The sequence below is a fragment of the Diospyros lotus genome, chromosome 3 (genome assembly GCF_014633365.1).
Source record: "Diospyros lotus cultivar Yz01 chromosome 3, ASM1463336v1, whole genome shotgun sequence".
Taxonomy (NCBI): Eukaryota; Viridiplantae; Streptophyta; class Magnoliopsida; order Ericales; family Ebenaceae; genus Diospyros; species Diospyros lotus.
Window position 1 is genome coordinate 8,379,466 of NC_068340.1, and position 15,723 is coordinate 8,395,188.

A 15,723-nucleotide genomic window follows, 5' to 3' on the forward strand; every position below is an offset into this window, starting at 1 on the left:
TATCCTTACAAGCTCATATAATTGCTCATGTAACATATGGTCGAATTCCTTGCTAGTATTGTGCACCACACTTCCTGTTTTCCTGTGGTTCCCAACTAAAAATATAGCCTTCTTTTGCTACCCTCGAGACTCCATTTGTCTCATGCATGAACTGCTCCCCATGGTCAACTTCTAACCAACAGAACACTGTAAAGACCAAGGAGTAAAAGTCCTGTACATTGAATCCCCCATCTCCCTTCGATATCTACTTCACAGCAAGCACCTAGGATAAACGATTGCCTCTCAACACTCCACGACCTTCAATTTCTCAGCAAGATGAGCCACTTGCCTTCTAATTCAACTTAGACTCAATGCTAATGTCACTTATGTTAGCAGTCACCAAAGAAACTACTATAAACTCGCCTATGTCGGCCTCAATTTAGCAGAATAATCAGACTCCAGATCCTCTTCTTTCTCTCTAATTTTCCTTATTTTATCCCTTGAATCTCATTGAGTCAAGGGAAATGACTTGCTTCGCAACTTGAATTTGCCAATGTCACCGTCTTAAATAAGCTAGCATGGCTTCAACAAATCTGATAAGAGAGTTCGTTTAGCTTGTCCAAAATCATGGGCAAGAATCGTTGGCCTGTTCCTCCAGTTTTTACAAGCCATGTCTGTATCCACTCCTCCAATTCACCACTATCACCCTCCCAAATTAGGTTGGAGTCACTAGTCACGCTCGCCAATCAACACCGAAGCCCTTGGAAATTGTTGGAACTCTAGAATTCACTGGAATTAGCTGTTGGGAGTTGTTAAATGCATAACCAGGAAGCATGGGTCACTGGATTATAGTGACCTAACTTAGATCAACTCCATGTTTACGTTCAATACTCACCTAATCGAATTGAACCCACAACCCAGGCTCACAGATCTGCTAATGGAACTGGAATTTGCGGGTACAAATCAATCTCTGGCTTCTTATTCGGAATTAAATGTAAGATACGCTCACCCGCTCCAAATCTGCCACTGGATCTTCTTCGCCTTTCACCTTTAGCCTCAATTATTAGCCGAACGCTCAACCTCAATGCATCGGAATCGATCACTCATCTCCTGTATGCGAGTCAAATTTTGAATCTCTACTACCTCAAATTGCTTCAAAATTCAAGCGCTCAGCCTGATTCATTCCTAGAAGTCGACTTGGTCAATGGTTAGGACCACTTGAATCGCCTCAAGCCCTACTTTAAGGAAGAAGGGGAAGAGGAAGAAGAGGAGGAGGAAGAAAAAAAATGAGAAAAATGGATTGGAGGATGACACTCAATCAATTGACAGCCTCTCAAGCACTGTTATTAGTGCTAAGACACTTGGCCAGGTGTCAATCATTAAGCAATCGTTGGCTGGAAGTGAAGTTGCAGCATCTCCTAATATTAATGCTCACAAACAGCCTTGGTATGAGTATTCAAGGAAAGAATACAAACCTCCATTGCTGCATTTTGAGGCTGCTGTTGATATTTTTGTAGCAAACATAGATGTGGGTTGAATGGGGATATAGTAACAGCAACAATGGTTGTAGATTTGCCTTTCTTACTTGTATTGGACGGTGATGAAGTTTTCCCTACTGAAATTCTGGGCTAATTTATGCTTGAATTTGATCTTGTAAACCTAATAACGAAGAAAAAGAAGCCTAGAAGGAGAAGAAGGAAAGAAGGGTGAACTAGATGGAAAAGGGCTGGAATTTGATGAAGAGCTATGGCTACTTGTTGCAAGTTCTTGGGGACAATAACTCTCTTAAGGAGGGGAAATTGTCATAACCCTATGAGCAATAAAGGGTATTATTGTAATAGGGTAGAATAGTTTGTTTTGGATATTTTAGCAATTAGTTAAGTGCACATGGCTGCATGTGCAAGACTGTTAGGAGACAAATATGCCTATATAAGGTTGCTGTAAATGGATGGGTTTGACATGTTGAATGATAATTGAAATTCCAATATCTCTCTCTTTAATTTCTCTCTCTTTTCCTTTCTCTCTCCCTCTCTCGTTCAGCACTGTTCCATTCTTTTTCTCCCTAATTCTATTCAATCTCCCCCTTCATTTCTTCTCTGTTTCTTCCTCAAATTCCTTCCAATTACTTCTAAGACCCTAGGGTCATGACAATGGGCTGCTTTAAAATCACTCGTCAACGTCTACAGATGCACTTTCTTGACACGTTCAACACCCTTGTAAATGATTGCCAATTTATCCCACACTTCCTTGCTTGAACTTGCTTTAGATACTTCTCAAAAGTATCATTTTTCTCGAGACCCTGATACAAGAGAAACAAAGCCTTTTTGTCCTTCTTCCGTTGATCTTTGAGTGTAGTCTTATGCTCAGCCATGTAAGCTACTTCCTCCTCATTAGTAGGCTCGATGTAGCCATTGGTGACAATATCCTAGAGGTCCTAGGAGCCAAACAAGGCCTTGAACTGGATATACCATTTGTTGTAGTTTTCTTTCCCCAAACAAGAACTTGAATTTGAACGAGATTCGACGACATGGGAATCGAGCTCTGATAATAATTTGTTGGATTCAAGTTGACTATAGAAGAAGGAGAATAACAAGGACTCAAAGAGGTACTAAAAAGATCATTCACATTACAAATGATGACCTTTTCTCTTATTGAACTTGACTTACACGCACTACCTTATATAAGGGATTGCATGCTTATTAACAGGAAATCAACAAAAACATTTAACTACTTAACTAATCTCTTAAAAAACAACAAGTGACTAGCTCTTTTTTGGTACCGGCCATGGACTCGTTCAAACACCATCTGGCTCAACAACTAGTTTGTTATCTCCAACATTTTTGGCATTAATTATTTCTTCATGGACTTGTTCGGTCTCAAATCGGACATTGAAGGCATTGGCGCCAGAGTAAATGCCATCGTCCAAGTCATAGATCTCGTCTCGCCCATCGATACGAGTATCACGTTGCTTGTATGAAAAGGGAACGTCACATGAAGCTGATGTTGCTAAAAGTCTCGCCGTCAGTGTACTCCTTGGTGGTACAGTAACCTCTTGCTGAAACTCCACTTCCTTAGTTGATTCGATAGCTCCTCCCCACTCGTATGCTCCCGAAAACTCATATGAAACGGTAACAGAGCCGTCTAGGATTGATGGAATGCCTGCGCTGAGTTGTGTGCTAACACCTAACTTCACTGCAAGAGTATTATTCCAAGTGCTGGTCCTCGTCTCTGAATAAAGTAGCCTCACCTGTGCAGTGATGGGCTCCTGACCACCGTTAACGAGATCTTGATTGGCCAAGGTGATGATTCTCTCGTCATAAATTCGGGCGTCCGCGAGCCGAAATCTGACATCATAAATTTGCCTTCTAAGAACAAGTTCTTCCATAACTATTCGGGCATCTGCAGTGATGTTGGAAACGTTGGCAACAAGAGCGTGATGCAACCTAGGCCTGCCCCAAAGAACGTATCTCCTGCAGATCCGATCATTGCCCATGCTGCGGAGAGCGATAGTACTATTGTCGTTGCCAATTTTGATGGGCCAAAACAATGTGTCGTTGCCGGAGACGTTACCTTCAGCCTCAGCATATATCCAATCCGCCCTATGCCTCCAGAATTTGTTATTTCCAAAGGACCTTACACGGATGCTTCCATTGCTAGTAGTTATGACCTCATTTCCAACTTGCTGATCTGTGGTATTAGAAAATCTAAACTGCAGATAATCATTTCCGAGAACCCATCGTTGACCGAGATATTCGCCATTATCGCCCTTGAATGCAACATATTTTGGTAGTATAAGCATTGACTCCCAATCGGTGATTTCTACAAATTCTGCGCTAACAGAATCTGCTGCGGCGTGAAGTAAAGGGGACCCATTTCGATTCTGAGCGAGCAGAGGGCGTCCGAGCTGGGCGTGCGTAAACCGAAACCTCATAGGTTGACCAAGTTCGGATTGGGGCATGAACAAAGTACATGACCACTTGGATCGGTCTTCCTCTGGTTCGTCTGCCAAACCAACAATCCAGCTTTGGTCCTCCTTCCACGCTACCCAGTATTTGTTGTTGTAACAGCACCTTATGTGACTCAGCCCAGTATTGCCAGTGCCCATTCCTCTTATCACTTCGAATTTCGTGTATGGGGTCGCAACGTCCGGTGCACCGAACTGAAGAAAGCCATGGTCTGCCGTATCCTCGTGCACATAGCGCAAGTAGGCCCTTCTGTTAGGAGAGTAGATGGCGATGAATCTTGGCAATGACATTGTCTTATTTGTGAAATGTCCTCACTTCTTTTCTTTCTATGCTTCCTTTCTCACTGAAGGGGAAGTCTCTCTCTGGTGTCGTGATTTCCCCAACTCCAACTTCTTGGTTATATTTATAGGCCAAATAATTGCACAGCCACCGAAAATGTGAATGAATAATTGTCGATGTGTGGGACTTGTGTTACACGTGAAAAAATGTCGTCCACCCATTTGACAAACTGTGTTTACTCTTTTGTAAAAATGGGCCACAAACAATGACAGCAAACCTCATTTTCATTCTGGTAATTGAAAGTAGGATTTTCTATCACAGATTGATTGTGATGAGTTGATTTACAATAATAGTCCGATTGGTTTCATTCAAAAAGTTATTAGTCATGGCAATATGTACAAGGAATGGAAAGTAGCTGTTGCACAATTTCTGAATTTTATTATTTTGACAACATAATTTATCTTTCTATTATTAACACGTAGATTGACAGGTTGAATATCAATCATAAAACCTTATGATTCTTGGCCTTAAATGAACTTTGTTGCACATGGAAAAAAAAATGTAATTCACCCTTACATTCTTGCCAAGACAAAAAGAAATTAGTATAATGAATTCTATTTTCATTCTTAAAGTACGTAAAAAAATTTCATTTTTATATGAGATTAATTGTGAAAATCTTAATTTTGAGCGATGAATTACATAATTATCGAAAAAAATTTAAAATATTCTAGACATATCACATCAGAAGTTAATGCTCTCTCATATTTTATTTGAACCTATAATGGTCATAATTTTTTAGTTAAAATATACTTATTTATGTTGAAGAAAGTGGACTAGGGGAGTGTGCTCCCAGTCTCTTCTAAAATTACTCTACCTTCCCACCTAGCATTTGTTAAAAAAAAAGAAGCTAAAATGTGAATAATTGTTGATGAGGATGTGTGGGACTTGTGTTACACGTGAAAAAATGTCTCCCACCCATTTGATAATTGAAAATGGACCACAATGACACCAAACCTCATTTTCACAGATTGATTGTGAAAATGGACCACAATGACAGCAAGCCTCATTTTCATTCTGCTAATTGAAAGTAAAGGCGTGTTTGATATCTATTTTTTTTTTCATGAAAAAGGTAAACTTTTCATCCAATGTAAATCACATTGTTTGACAGTTATTCTTTTTTAGAAAAATTATTTTCTTTGCAATAATCATGTGAGGATATTTTTTTTTAAATCATAGAAATTAAATTATTTGAAAGGAAGAGAAAAATTTTTCTGACAATTGAAAAGTGTAGGTGGGTGGGCGGCCGGTGGGATGATGACAGGCTTTTGGGGGGTGGGGGAAAGTGTAGGTGGGTGGGCGGCCGGTGGGATGATGACAGGCTTTGGGGGGGGGGGGGGGGGGGGGGGTCCTTCAAATCATAGAATAGGTGGGCGGCCGGTGGGATGACAGGCTTTTGGGGGGCGGGGGGGGGGGGGGGGGGGGGGGGGGGTTGTATTTAATAAATTTTAAATATATAAATATATGTATAATAACTATATATGTATAAAAAGTTAATATGTCAAAAATTTAATAATTAATAAATATAAATATATAAAAGGTGAATATGTCAAAAATTATATATAAATTATTTCTTTGGAAAATAAAAAAAATTAATTTTATAGTTTCATTTTTTGAGAAAATAATTTAATTAATTTAAAATACATTATTATTTTATTTTTTTTATAAAATTTAATATTTTTTAATACATTTTCATCATTGAATTTTCATGAAAAATGTGTCATTTTTCATGAAAAATAATGCCTATCAAATAAGAAATACTAGGAAAATAATCAAATTTTATGAAAAATATTACCAATCAAACATTAAAAGATGAAAAATAATATTATTTTTTAGGTAAAAAATTATATCAATCAAACAGCTTAAACTTCCAATTTTCAGGAATTCATTTTCCTTATAATTCAATTCCCTGTAATTCATTTTCTTTCCACTCAAATTCCATCCTTACAATCAAACGCATCTTAAGATCAATTTTCTATCACAGATTGATTGTGATGAATTGATTAATAATAATAGTTCGATTGGTTTCATTTGAAAAATTATTAGCCATGGATATGTGCACGGAATGGAACGTAGCTGTTGCATAATTTATAAAATTTATTATTTTGACAACATAATTTATCTTTTTATTAACAATTAGATTGAATTGTTGAATATCAATTATAAAACCTTATAATTCTTGGTCTTACATGAACCTTGTTGCACATGAAAAAAAAAAAAAAAAGGATAATTCACCCTTCTACACTTGTAAAAAAAAAAGAAATGAGACAGGACAATAATAAACTTTATTTTCATTCTTCATGTACGTAAGATTTTCTTATTTTTATGTGAGATTAATTGTGAAAATCTTAGTTTTGAGTGATGAATTAGATAGCTACTAGAAAAATCTTAGAATGTTCTAGACGTATCATACTTCATGTTTATGTTCTTTCATATTTTTTTCGGGTATGATAATGGATGGTCATAATTTCCTAATTAAAATCTACTTATTTATGTTAAAGAAAGTGGACTAGGGGAGTGTGCTCTCAGTCTATTCCAAAATTACTCCACCTGCCCACCTAGCATTTGTTAAAAAAAACAAGCTAAAATGTGAATAATTGTTGATGACGGTGTGTGGAGCATGTTACACGTGAAAAAATGTCCTCCACCCATTTGATAATTGAAAATGGACCACAATGACCGCAAACCTCATTTGTCTTCCACCCCTCGATAATTGAAAATGGACCACAATGACAGCAAGTGCAATTGGAAAGCCCAGCCACTGATTGAAGATGCTGCCAGCCGCTGATTGCAATTGAACCTCATTCGTCTTCCACCCACTGGGCTAATTGAAAATGGACCACAATGGCAGCAAACCTCATTCGTCTTCCACCCACGGGGCTAATTGAAAATGGACCACAATGGCAGCAAACCTCATTCGTCTTCCACCCACTGGGCTAATTGAAAATGGACCACAATGACAGCAAACCTCATTTGTCTTCCACCCACTGGGCTAATTGAAAATGGACCACAATGACAGCAAACCTCGTGATACCGCCTAGAGGGCCAAACCCCCACTGGGCTGTATCATGGATAAGGCCCAATGAGTCTTTTCTGTCATCCTATCTGTAAATCTTTGTTTGCACAAGTAGCACGTCCCAACAATTATAATGTGCTCATAAAGCTTAAATCTTGGAAAAAAACAGTTCAAGTTGTAACCCATAAATGCTGAAACAATTTTGCACTAAGATGATACATACTGAATTCTTTGTTTGGGAAAACATAAGCAGAATAATTCTTTTTTAAATTATATCATAATGTTCTTTATTAGAGAAACAATGTTTCTATATTAAACTAACATAAATTGGGGAAAAATGCAATTACAAACTGTAGAGTTTAAATCTTGCATGTGTTGTAGGGTAAATCTTGCATGTTTCTACAATAACACTCGCAGAGTTTAAGAAGCTGATCACATGCAGTTCTTCGTTGGCATTTGGCAAAACTTCTTGGTCAAACGCTTTGCAATGATTACGCTGCATGTAAATCACAATTTTATATTTTTCATAATGAGTAGTTTTATAGGCAGAGATAAAGTGATAAAAAGGAATCCAGGAAAAATAGAAAGCAAAAACAGATAGATAAGGAGGGAGGGAGAGACCCACATAAGGTTTTAACTAATTTGAAATATTTTCTGAAACATTTATTCCCATTCACATCCTAAATTCTCACATTTTCCCTAAGCAGGAATACAATTGGATAGCTTGTAGTGTACATTTATTCCCACGTTCATTCATCAAATGAAAGTTCAAACAAGTTGTTACAGTGGGAACATAAAGCTACAAATTTGGAAAAGGAGATCATGGCAATAAATACCGTAAGGATACTGATACTGACCAGAAAATGAGATCAAATGCTCTAACACGACCAATTCATATTTTCTTCACTGCTGCCAAATTTTTGTGCACCACATTCAGTGATGAACAAACTATATGTATGTGTGTGTGTTTTCAAATGTTACCTATTACCACAGCATACATGCATCTATGTCATGTCATAATTGTCTGCCAACTCCTTTCATAAGCATTGTCAATCTACTACTTGTGTAATTAAGTAGCCACTGAGCCACTACATAAGGAGGCAATTGCCAGAAAGAGAGAATTATTGACCAACATGAGGGTGATCTAGAAATCAAGAAGAATTGAATCCAGAAATCAGAAGAAATTAATCAACACAAAGTTGATCTAGAAATCAGGGAAGTTTATCAACATTCGAGTTGATCCAGAATTGCAGGTAAACAAGGATCAATTTTAGACCCCAAAAAATAAATAATAGGGGAACAACCCGCCCTGACCTGGCCATCACAAGGATCAATTTTAGTAGCTTTTTTGAGAAACTCTTGGGCCTTCTCAGTTTGCCTAAGCTGTACAAAAATGTGTCCTAGCACCTGTGTCAAAAATTAAAATCAAAGATCAGTTTGCTACGAGGGTAGGACAAAAAGTCAAGAGCACTTTGCATTATATCATCTCTTGTCTAATCGGTCACTCAACGATCCTTTTCTATGTCTCAAAATGATATCAATGAATTTGATTACATAGTAGCCGCAACTGTTACTGTATCACAAATAACAAAATCTAATGTCAAACCAAAAACATGTTAACATTTTAATATATTCAATTAATTTTTGTAATATTTAATTTAAAAGTTATAGTATTTGTCAACTTGTTGAGGAATATTTATCTTCACCAGATCAATACTCTCCACCTCTCATTTCTTATATGGAGACGCAACACTGAAGATATAATTGTAATATTCACTACGTCTCAAGATCGTGAGTAAGAGGCTCCCGAATGACTTCATAAATTCGAACTTGAACTTCCTACTATCTTCAGACTATGCCATAGAGTTGTAGTACTATAAAAAAATCAACATTTAACGACAATTTTCAAAAATTATTGAAATAACCTTCGCAATATGAAATTTTTTGCAATAATTTTATATTTTTAGGGGTAATTTTTTCACCATTTAGCTGCAGTAGCTAAATTTGAATTTTAATTAAAAACAATAGCAGCGGTTTAACAATGTCACGTGGCATCTTCTTGTGCCTCCACGTGTCATCCTACCAACCAACGCGCGCGTCACCCAAAACGGCCACCTGGAGCGCTGGAAATAATTCCCAGCGCTTAATTTCCCGTGCTTCTCCCACGTTTCGATACTGGGCTCCCCAAGGCCCCCCTGTGCTGCTAGGCCTCTCATTCGCACTGCTGCACAAATTATTCTTATAGTATGTGTGGAAACCCATACATAATTTAAAAAATTTTAAACTAATCAATTGAATTAAATAAAATTTATTTATTGATAATAAAATAAAAAGAAGAGTTAACATATTAAATTAATTGATTAAAAAATAAAAAAAATTAGATTATTTTCTAAATTTTAATTTAATTAAATTTATTTTTTTTATATTTATGAATAAATTTTGGGACGATTTTAAAAAATTATTGTAAAATTTATTTTTTTTATTTGTATTAATGAATTTTGTGATGGTTCTTCAAAATAGTTGCAAAATTTACTTTTTTTTATTTTTATTAATAAATTTTACGATAATTTCTGAAAATCATCGCAAATATTAATTTATTTTTTTTATTATTTTTAAATTAATTTATTTTGCGGCTGTTTTCAAAAAATTGTTGTAAAATTAATTTTTTTTAATGTAAATTAATTAATTTTAAGGTAATTTTTCAAAAATCACCAAAAAAATACTAAAGAAATCGCCACAAAATACCATGTTTTGCAATAGTTTTTAAAATCGTCGCAAAATACCTATTTTTTTGTAGTGTAAATGACAATTTTTATCTCTTTCAAACAAATTTTGACTACGATCTAGTGCTCGTTCCATTGAGTACACGAAATCAAGACCTGCATGTAATAAAATACGTTACGTACAATTAACTAAATTAATCATTAAAAGTAAATACCATTTACGTAGTCAACTTGCCACCAAGCGACGTCATCACCAGTCTTTCCTGAGATATAATCGACAAACTTTGATTGGGCTTCCGAGTTATCATTCCAACTCTAGATGGATCGGTATTGTAACGCCCTAACTAAATAATTATAATTTTATTTAGGCATTTAGCTATCGAGGAAACCATAATATTAATACTAGCGAGCAAAAAAAATAAATAATAAAGAAAATAATAAATATATATGTATATAATATTGAGTGATAATCTAATATATATATATATATATGTGGGCGCGCGCTAAGTGAAAATCACAGCTAAGGGTATGTTTGATTAGTCATATTTTTCATAAAAAATGATAATTTTTGATCTAAATTCTAACTTTTGAGATGTTGGATTAGTAATATTTTTCACGAATACAAGTCCTAACTTTTAATCACTTGATCATTTTTTCTCACTTTTGCTTGAAAACCAGTTCTCAGGGGAGAGAATTCATTTTCTAGGCAATCACTAACTCCCTCATCACTCCCAACACTCCTTCAACCTCGATTTTCTCCTGAAATCGGCGTCGAATCTTTCTCTTGTTCGTCACCATCTTCATCAGAGACTATTGCTCTTGAATCTCAGCGAGCAAGATGGTTACGTGGGGCAGCGAAGAATCGATCTTTTTCTTCAAGAAGATGTGCTTCATCTCCGACAGCAACTTCATCTCGCACATGACAACATCGTCAACCTCCTGAATGGAGTCGGCGTTATAGGGGAACTGGGCCTTCTGCAGCTCGGCGTAGGCTGCTTTGGCGACGGAGACGGTGGCGAAGAGCTTGGCCATGAACGTTTCCAAGGTTGGCCCTGTTCCTCGCTGGCTTGTGTTCCTAAGGAATGAAGAGGCAGAAGCTGGAGTTGGAAAAGGTTTTGGTGGCGGTTTTGGTGTGGATGATTTTGTGGAAGGTCTTGGAAAGCTTTGTTCTTGGTTGGAGCCAAAGTGGGTTTCAGAGAATCCATCAATGGCGGAGGCAGCAGCAACGTGGAGAATTGGGGTTTTAGAGTGAAGAGAATTGGGCGATGGTTGGGCAAGCGTGGAGATAAAAAATAATATGTAATATATAAAAATGACTATTTTTATAAAAAAATAATGATAATCAAATATAAAAAATTAAAAAAAATATAAATAATTTTTGAGTAGAAAATTAAGTCAATCAAATATCTTCAATTTATATTTTTTCTAGAATTTAATCTAGGCAATTCAATTGTCTAGAAAATATTTTCTTTCTACCTAAATTTCATACTTGTAATCAAACACACCCTAAGTAAAAATTTAAACACATAAAATAAATATAAGTGTGTAACAAAAATAACAATAACAACAATGGAAATAATAAGAATAATAAGCATTATAGTAAGATACCTCACGTCCATGTCTTGAGCTTATGTTACATAATATAATAAAAAATATATATGTTCAATGCAACATGAGTTGTGCAATGGGGCTAGAGAACCACAATGTGCAACCTTGATCAATATAGATATAATAATATAGTAATATACATACTTATATATATATTAAGCGGTGGGGTTAGGCGGTGGTGGAGGCCGGACTAACCCAGCGTATATACATATATTTATTCAAGGTGAAGAGAGGGAGAACAGCCGCACGGAGGAAGAAATCGCGAGAAGAAGGAGGAGGAGGAGGAGGAGGAGAGGGTGCGGCCGAGCAGCGGCAGTGAGTTTTAACGGGCGGCCGTGAGGTATCCCTGCTTTCTCCCTCATTTTCGGCCATAACTGTGAGCTTCCCCTGCAAATGTTACGCGGTGTGGTTGAGTATATATTTTTGTGTTGCGGCGGCCATGGCTGATTCTTGCTGTCCTTAGAGAGTGCCGTGTATATATATATAATGTTTGTGTGTGTGTATTGTGGCTGAACAGAGGAGCACGAAATGAAAGAAGATGAACCAGTTGGTGTAAGAATTATCTTGTGACTCACATGATAATTAAGTAAATATCACAATAAATATTATAGTGTTTATTTAATGATATAATCAAGTTTATTATCAAATATAATTATATTAATCTGATAAGATAAATATAAAAATTTAATAAGATAATGGTAAATCCTAATTCTATTTGATTTAAAAGATGTTAATGATAACTCCTAAGAGTCTTGATGGGAAACTACTTCTACTATTATAAATAGGGGTTTGGTCCTCTCTCTACCCAACACAATCAAAAGCATTACAGTTATATTATTCCATCATTACAGTTGAGGTCAAGGGGGAGAAACCAGATTCTGGCATTTTGTCTTCAACCGGTATTTTTCATTACGGTATTATCTGTTATGGATTCAGGTACGTATTTAATTGCAGTTTATGTGATTTACATGAGTTTTATGATTATGGGCATAATGATTAATTGTATATTATGTTTCTCATACAATATTATGATTTTAACTTACATGTGGTATCAGAGCCTACGTTATAAAACTTGTGTATTTTCCGTTTAGAGTTATGTTTTCTGTATTTTTGCGTAAATTAAATGTGCGTAAAAATAAAATAAAAAGGAGAACAGTAAGCAGTGAATCTACCTGTTGCGCATGTCGTGCGATTTTGGTGGCCGTGGGATTATGTGTTCCTCCATGGCCATGGCGGTGATTGTTGTGCGTCGGCTGCAACCACGAAATTTCCAGTGGTCGATGACAGTCATATAAAAGTTCTTCTTCATTGCGCATGGCAAAGAAGACCAATCGATCACGGCCTTATGGGCTGCCGCCGTCGATCGTTAGTTATCATTGATCTTGGCCATAACAGAGGCATCGATCTCTGCTGCTCGTGACGGAGCTTGCAATGCCATAGCCGCGACCTTGTGTATTCTGTCAATGGGTCATTCAAGCTATTACCAGTATGATGGTGGCTAATTATGCCTCGCACTACCATCGATCGATGTTTCACCATGGGTGACCTGAAGTGGGTTGTTTTCGCCATAACAGAAACCGATCAATCGATCATCGGCTATGGGATGTCTTGCTCCCTGTTTGCGAAGATCGATCGGCATTAAGTGTTAACCGATCGGTCGAAGGCCACGATTTCTTCATCATCACAGTGGATTCAAGCTTCTTGCCATAACGGTGGTCGATGAGAGCTTGTAGCTTACCATGACTGTTGGTGTAAGCTTCATGATGTTTCTCACATAACGGTGGTCGACCGAAACTTGACCATTATAGGGGAGGTCAATCGGCCGAAGCTTGACGTGGTCTCCTCGCCGTCATCGATCTTATCCGATCGCCCCTTCCATGATAGTAGCATCGCGGTTGAATAATTCTGTGTCACCATTCTTGTTACTCACGATGGCTATGGGGATTTGTGTGTTCTTCCATGGTTGTCATGATTGGTGAGTCATCGGTCTTGTTTTTTGATGACCGACGACATGATGGTGCCAATGCAAGTCGCTAATCGACGACGGTATGGTTGAGAGGAAGAAGAAGCGACGAAGAGGGCTGCGCTCAAAGAAGAAGATGAGAGGCGGTGGCGGTGCAATAAAGGGTTTGAAAAATCCTAAGAGTTTGGTGAAGAAGAAGATGGTTGACCCATTAAACTTGCTGGGTCACCCACTGGGTCATATCCAAGGCCCATCACGAACCCATTACGCAAGTAACGCGGATCTGGATCCATTAATGCGATCTAGACCCATATCCAATTACATTTTTTCCCATTAAAAAAGAAAGAAAGAAAGGGGAATTATGATATTTATAATTTAAAATTTATATTAAGAAAAATTTGTTAGTCACAAAAGTGACCAAATTTTGTAAAGTAAATAAATTTCAAATTATAAATTAATAGATCCATAATTGAATTTATTTATATATATACAATTATGGTATGTGTATATATATAATAAGTGAAATAAATATTTATGTCTCAAAATTTATATTAAGAAAAATTTGTTAGTCATCAAAGTAGCTAAATTTTGCAAAATAAATAAATTTTGAGCTATAAATTATTTTCAATTTTCCCATAAACATTATAGTTGATGACATTAAAGTTTTGTTTGATAATTGTTTATGAGTAAATTGAAATTTGCATTATAAGGCTATTCGGGATTAACGCAAAAGTTAATTATTTGTCTTATAATTGTCAAACATAAATGTGATAGTTATTATGTTTTGTTAATTTTATTTTACATATCCAAAGATAGCAAATAGATTTAATTAGTGCATATTTAATTATCAATTATTATTTTATTTTGTACATCTTAGTATCGCCCAAAGGAGAACTATGATGTGCCTTATGATTAATATCTGAATATGAAATTACGTAAATTTTTTTTATGCATTAATGTTGAGTATTTAAATTTCTTTTGCAGTATCTGTGCCTGTTTCAATGCATTCACAAGCATCATTTGTACCATTTTTTAACGGATTAAATTTCTCCAACTGGAGTGAACAAGTTCAGTTTCACTTAGGTGTTCTGAATCCTGATTTAGCACTTAGAACTGAGAAACCTGCTGATCTCACCGATAAAAGCACCAATGAGTAGAGGGAATTCTATAAAGTATGGGAGAGATCAAACAGATTGTGCCTTATGTTTATGCGGATAACTATTGCAAACAACATTAAGTCAGCGTTTCCCAAAACTAAAAATGCTAAGGAACTTATGAAGTTCGTGGAAGGGCGTTCCCAGACTGCTGATAAGTCTCTGGCCGGTACATTAATGAGTTCTTTGACCACCATGAAATATGATGGTTCTCGTACCATGCATGAGCATATTCTAGAAATGATTACCTGAGCAGCTATTAAAGACCCTGGGAATGACCGTGGATGAGTATTTCTTGGTACAATTTATTCTCAATTCCTTGCCTCCATAGCAATATGGGCCATTTCAAATGAACTATAACACTATAAAGGATAATTGGAACGTCAATGAATTGACTAGTATGCTCATTCAAGAGGAGACAAGGCTGAAGAACCAAAGATCTCATTCCGTTCATTTTCTAAAGCATCAAGAAACTGGTAACAATTTCAAGAAGAGAAGTGGCAAGAGCAAGAAGAAAGGTCCTCGTAACCTGAACGATTCCTCGAAAGGCGCTCATAAAGAACCTATGGCTGTTAAGTGTCACTTTTGTAAGAAAAGTTGACATATGAAGAAAGACTACTTGAAACGTAAAGCTTGGTTCGAAAAGAAAGGTAAGCTTTGTGTTTTAGTATGTTATGAATCAAACTTTACTGAAGTTCCACATAATACTTGGTGGATTGATTCTGGTTCTACTACTCATATTTCTAATAGGATGCAAGGGTTCCTTACGATCCGAACCACAAGGCTAAATGAAAGTTTCGTGTTCATGGGGAATAAAAGTAAAGTTCCCATTGAAGGCGTTGGCACTTATACCGGACATTACTTAGATTTATTAGAAACTCTTTATGTTCCTACATTTACTCGAAACTTAGTTTCATTACAGAAACTTGATGTAATTGGTTTTTCTTTTAAATTTGGTTCTGGATCTTTTAGTTTATTC

At 36.4% G+C, this 15,723-nt stretch overlaps 2 protein-coding genes across 2 annotated transcripts; both read right to left on the minus strand.

The window, feature by feature from the left end:
- Nucleotides 1–2,773: 2,773 nt before the first annotated feature.
- Nucleotides 2,774–4,234, minus strand: LOC127796812 (uncharacterized). The gene has a single exon (XM_052329211.1). It carries the CDS (start codon nt 4,232–4,234, stop codon nt 2,774–2,776), a length of 1,461 nt encoding a protein of 486 aa, XP_052185171.1.
- A 3,209-nt stretch (nt 4,235–7,443) lies between these two features.
- On the minus strand, nt 7,444–13,747 carry LOC127797773 (uncharacterized). The gene is made up of 4 exons (XM_052330913.1): nt 13,067–13,747; nt 12,800–12,979; nt 8,611–8,703; nt 7,444–7,792 (listed from the first exon to the last, which is right to left on the minus strand). The coding sequence occupies exons 2-4, from the start codon at nt 12,941–12,943 to the stop codon at nt 7,640–7,642; spliced, it is 390 nt and encodes a 129-aa protein (XP_052186873.1). The 5' UTR covers nt 12,944–12,979; nt 13,067–13,747; the 3' UTR covers nt 7,444–7,639.
- Nucleotides 13,748–15,723: the final 1,976 nt, after the last annotated feature.

Coding starts and splice junctions, on each gene's coding strand:
- LOC127797773 (XM_052330913.1), bottom strand. CDS start 12,943: ATGCGCAATGAAGAAGAACTTTTATATGACTGTCATCGACCACTGGAA. Junction 8,704..12,799: donor TCGCACGACATGCGCAACAG/GTAGATTCACTG, acceptor TTTTTGACACAG/GTGCTAGGACACATTTTTGT. Junction 7,793..8,610: donor TTGATCCTTGTGATGGCCAG/GTCAGGGCGGGT, acceptor ATTTACATGCAG/CGTAATCATTGCAAAGCGTT.
- LOC127796812 (XM_052329211.1), bottom strand. CDS start 4,234: ATGTCATTGCCAAGATTCATCGCCATCTACTCTCCTAACAGAAGGGCC.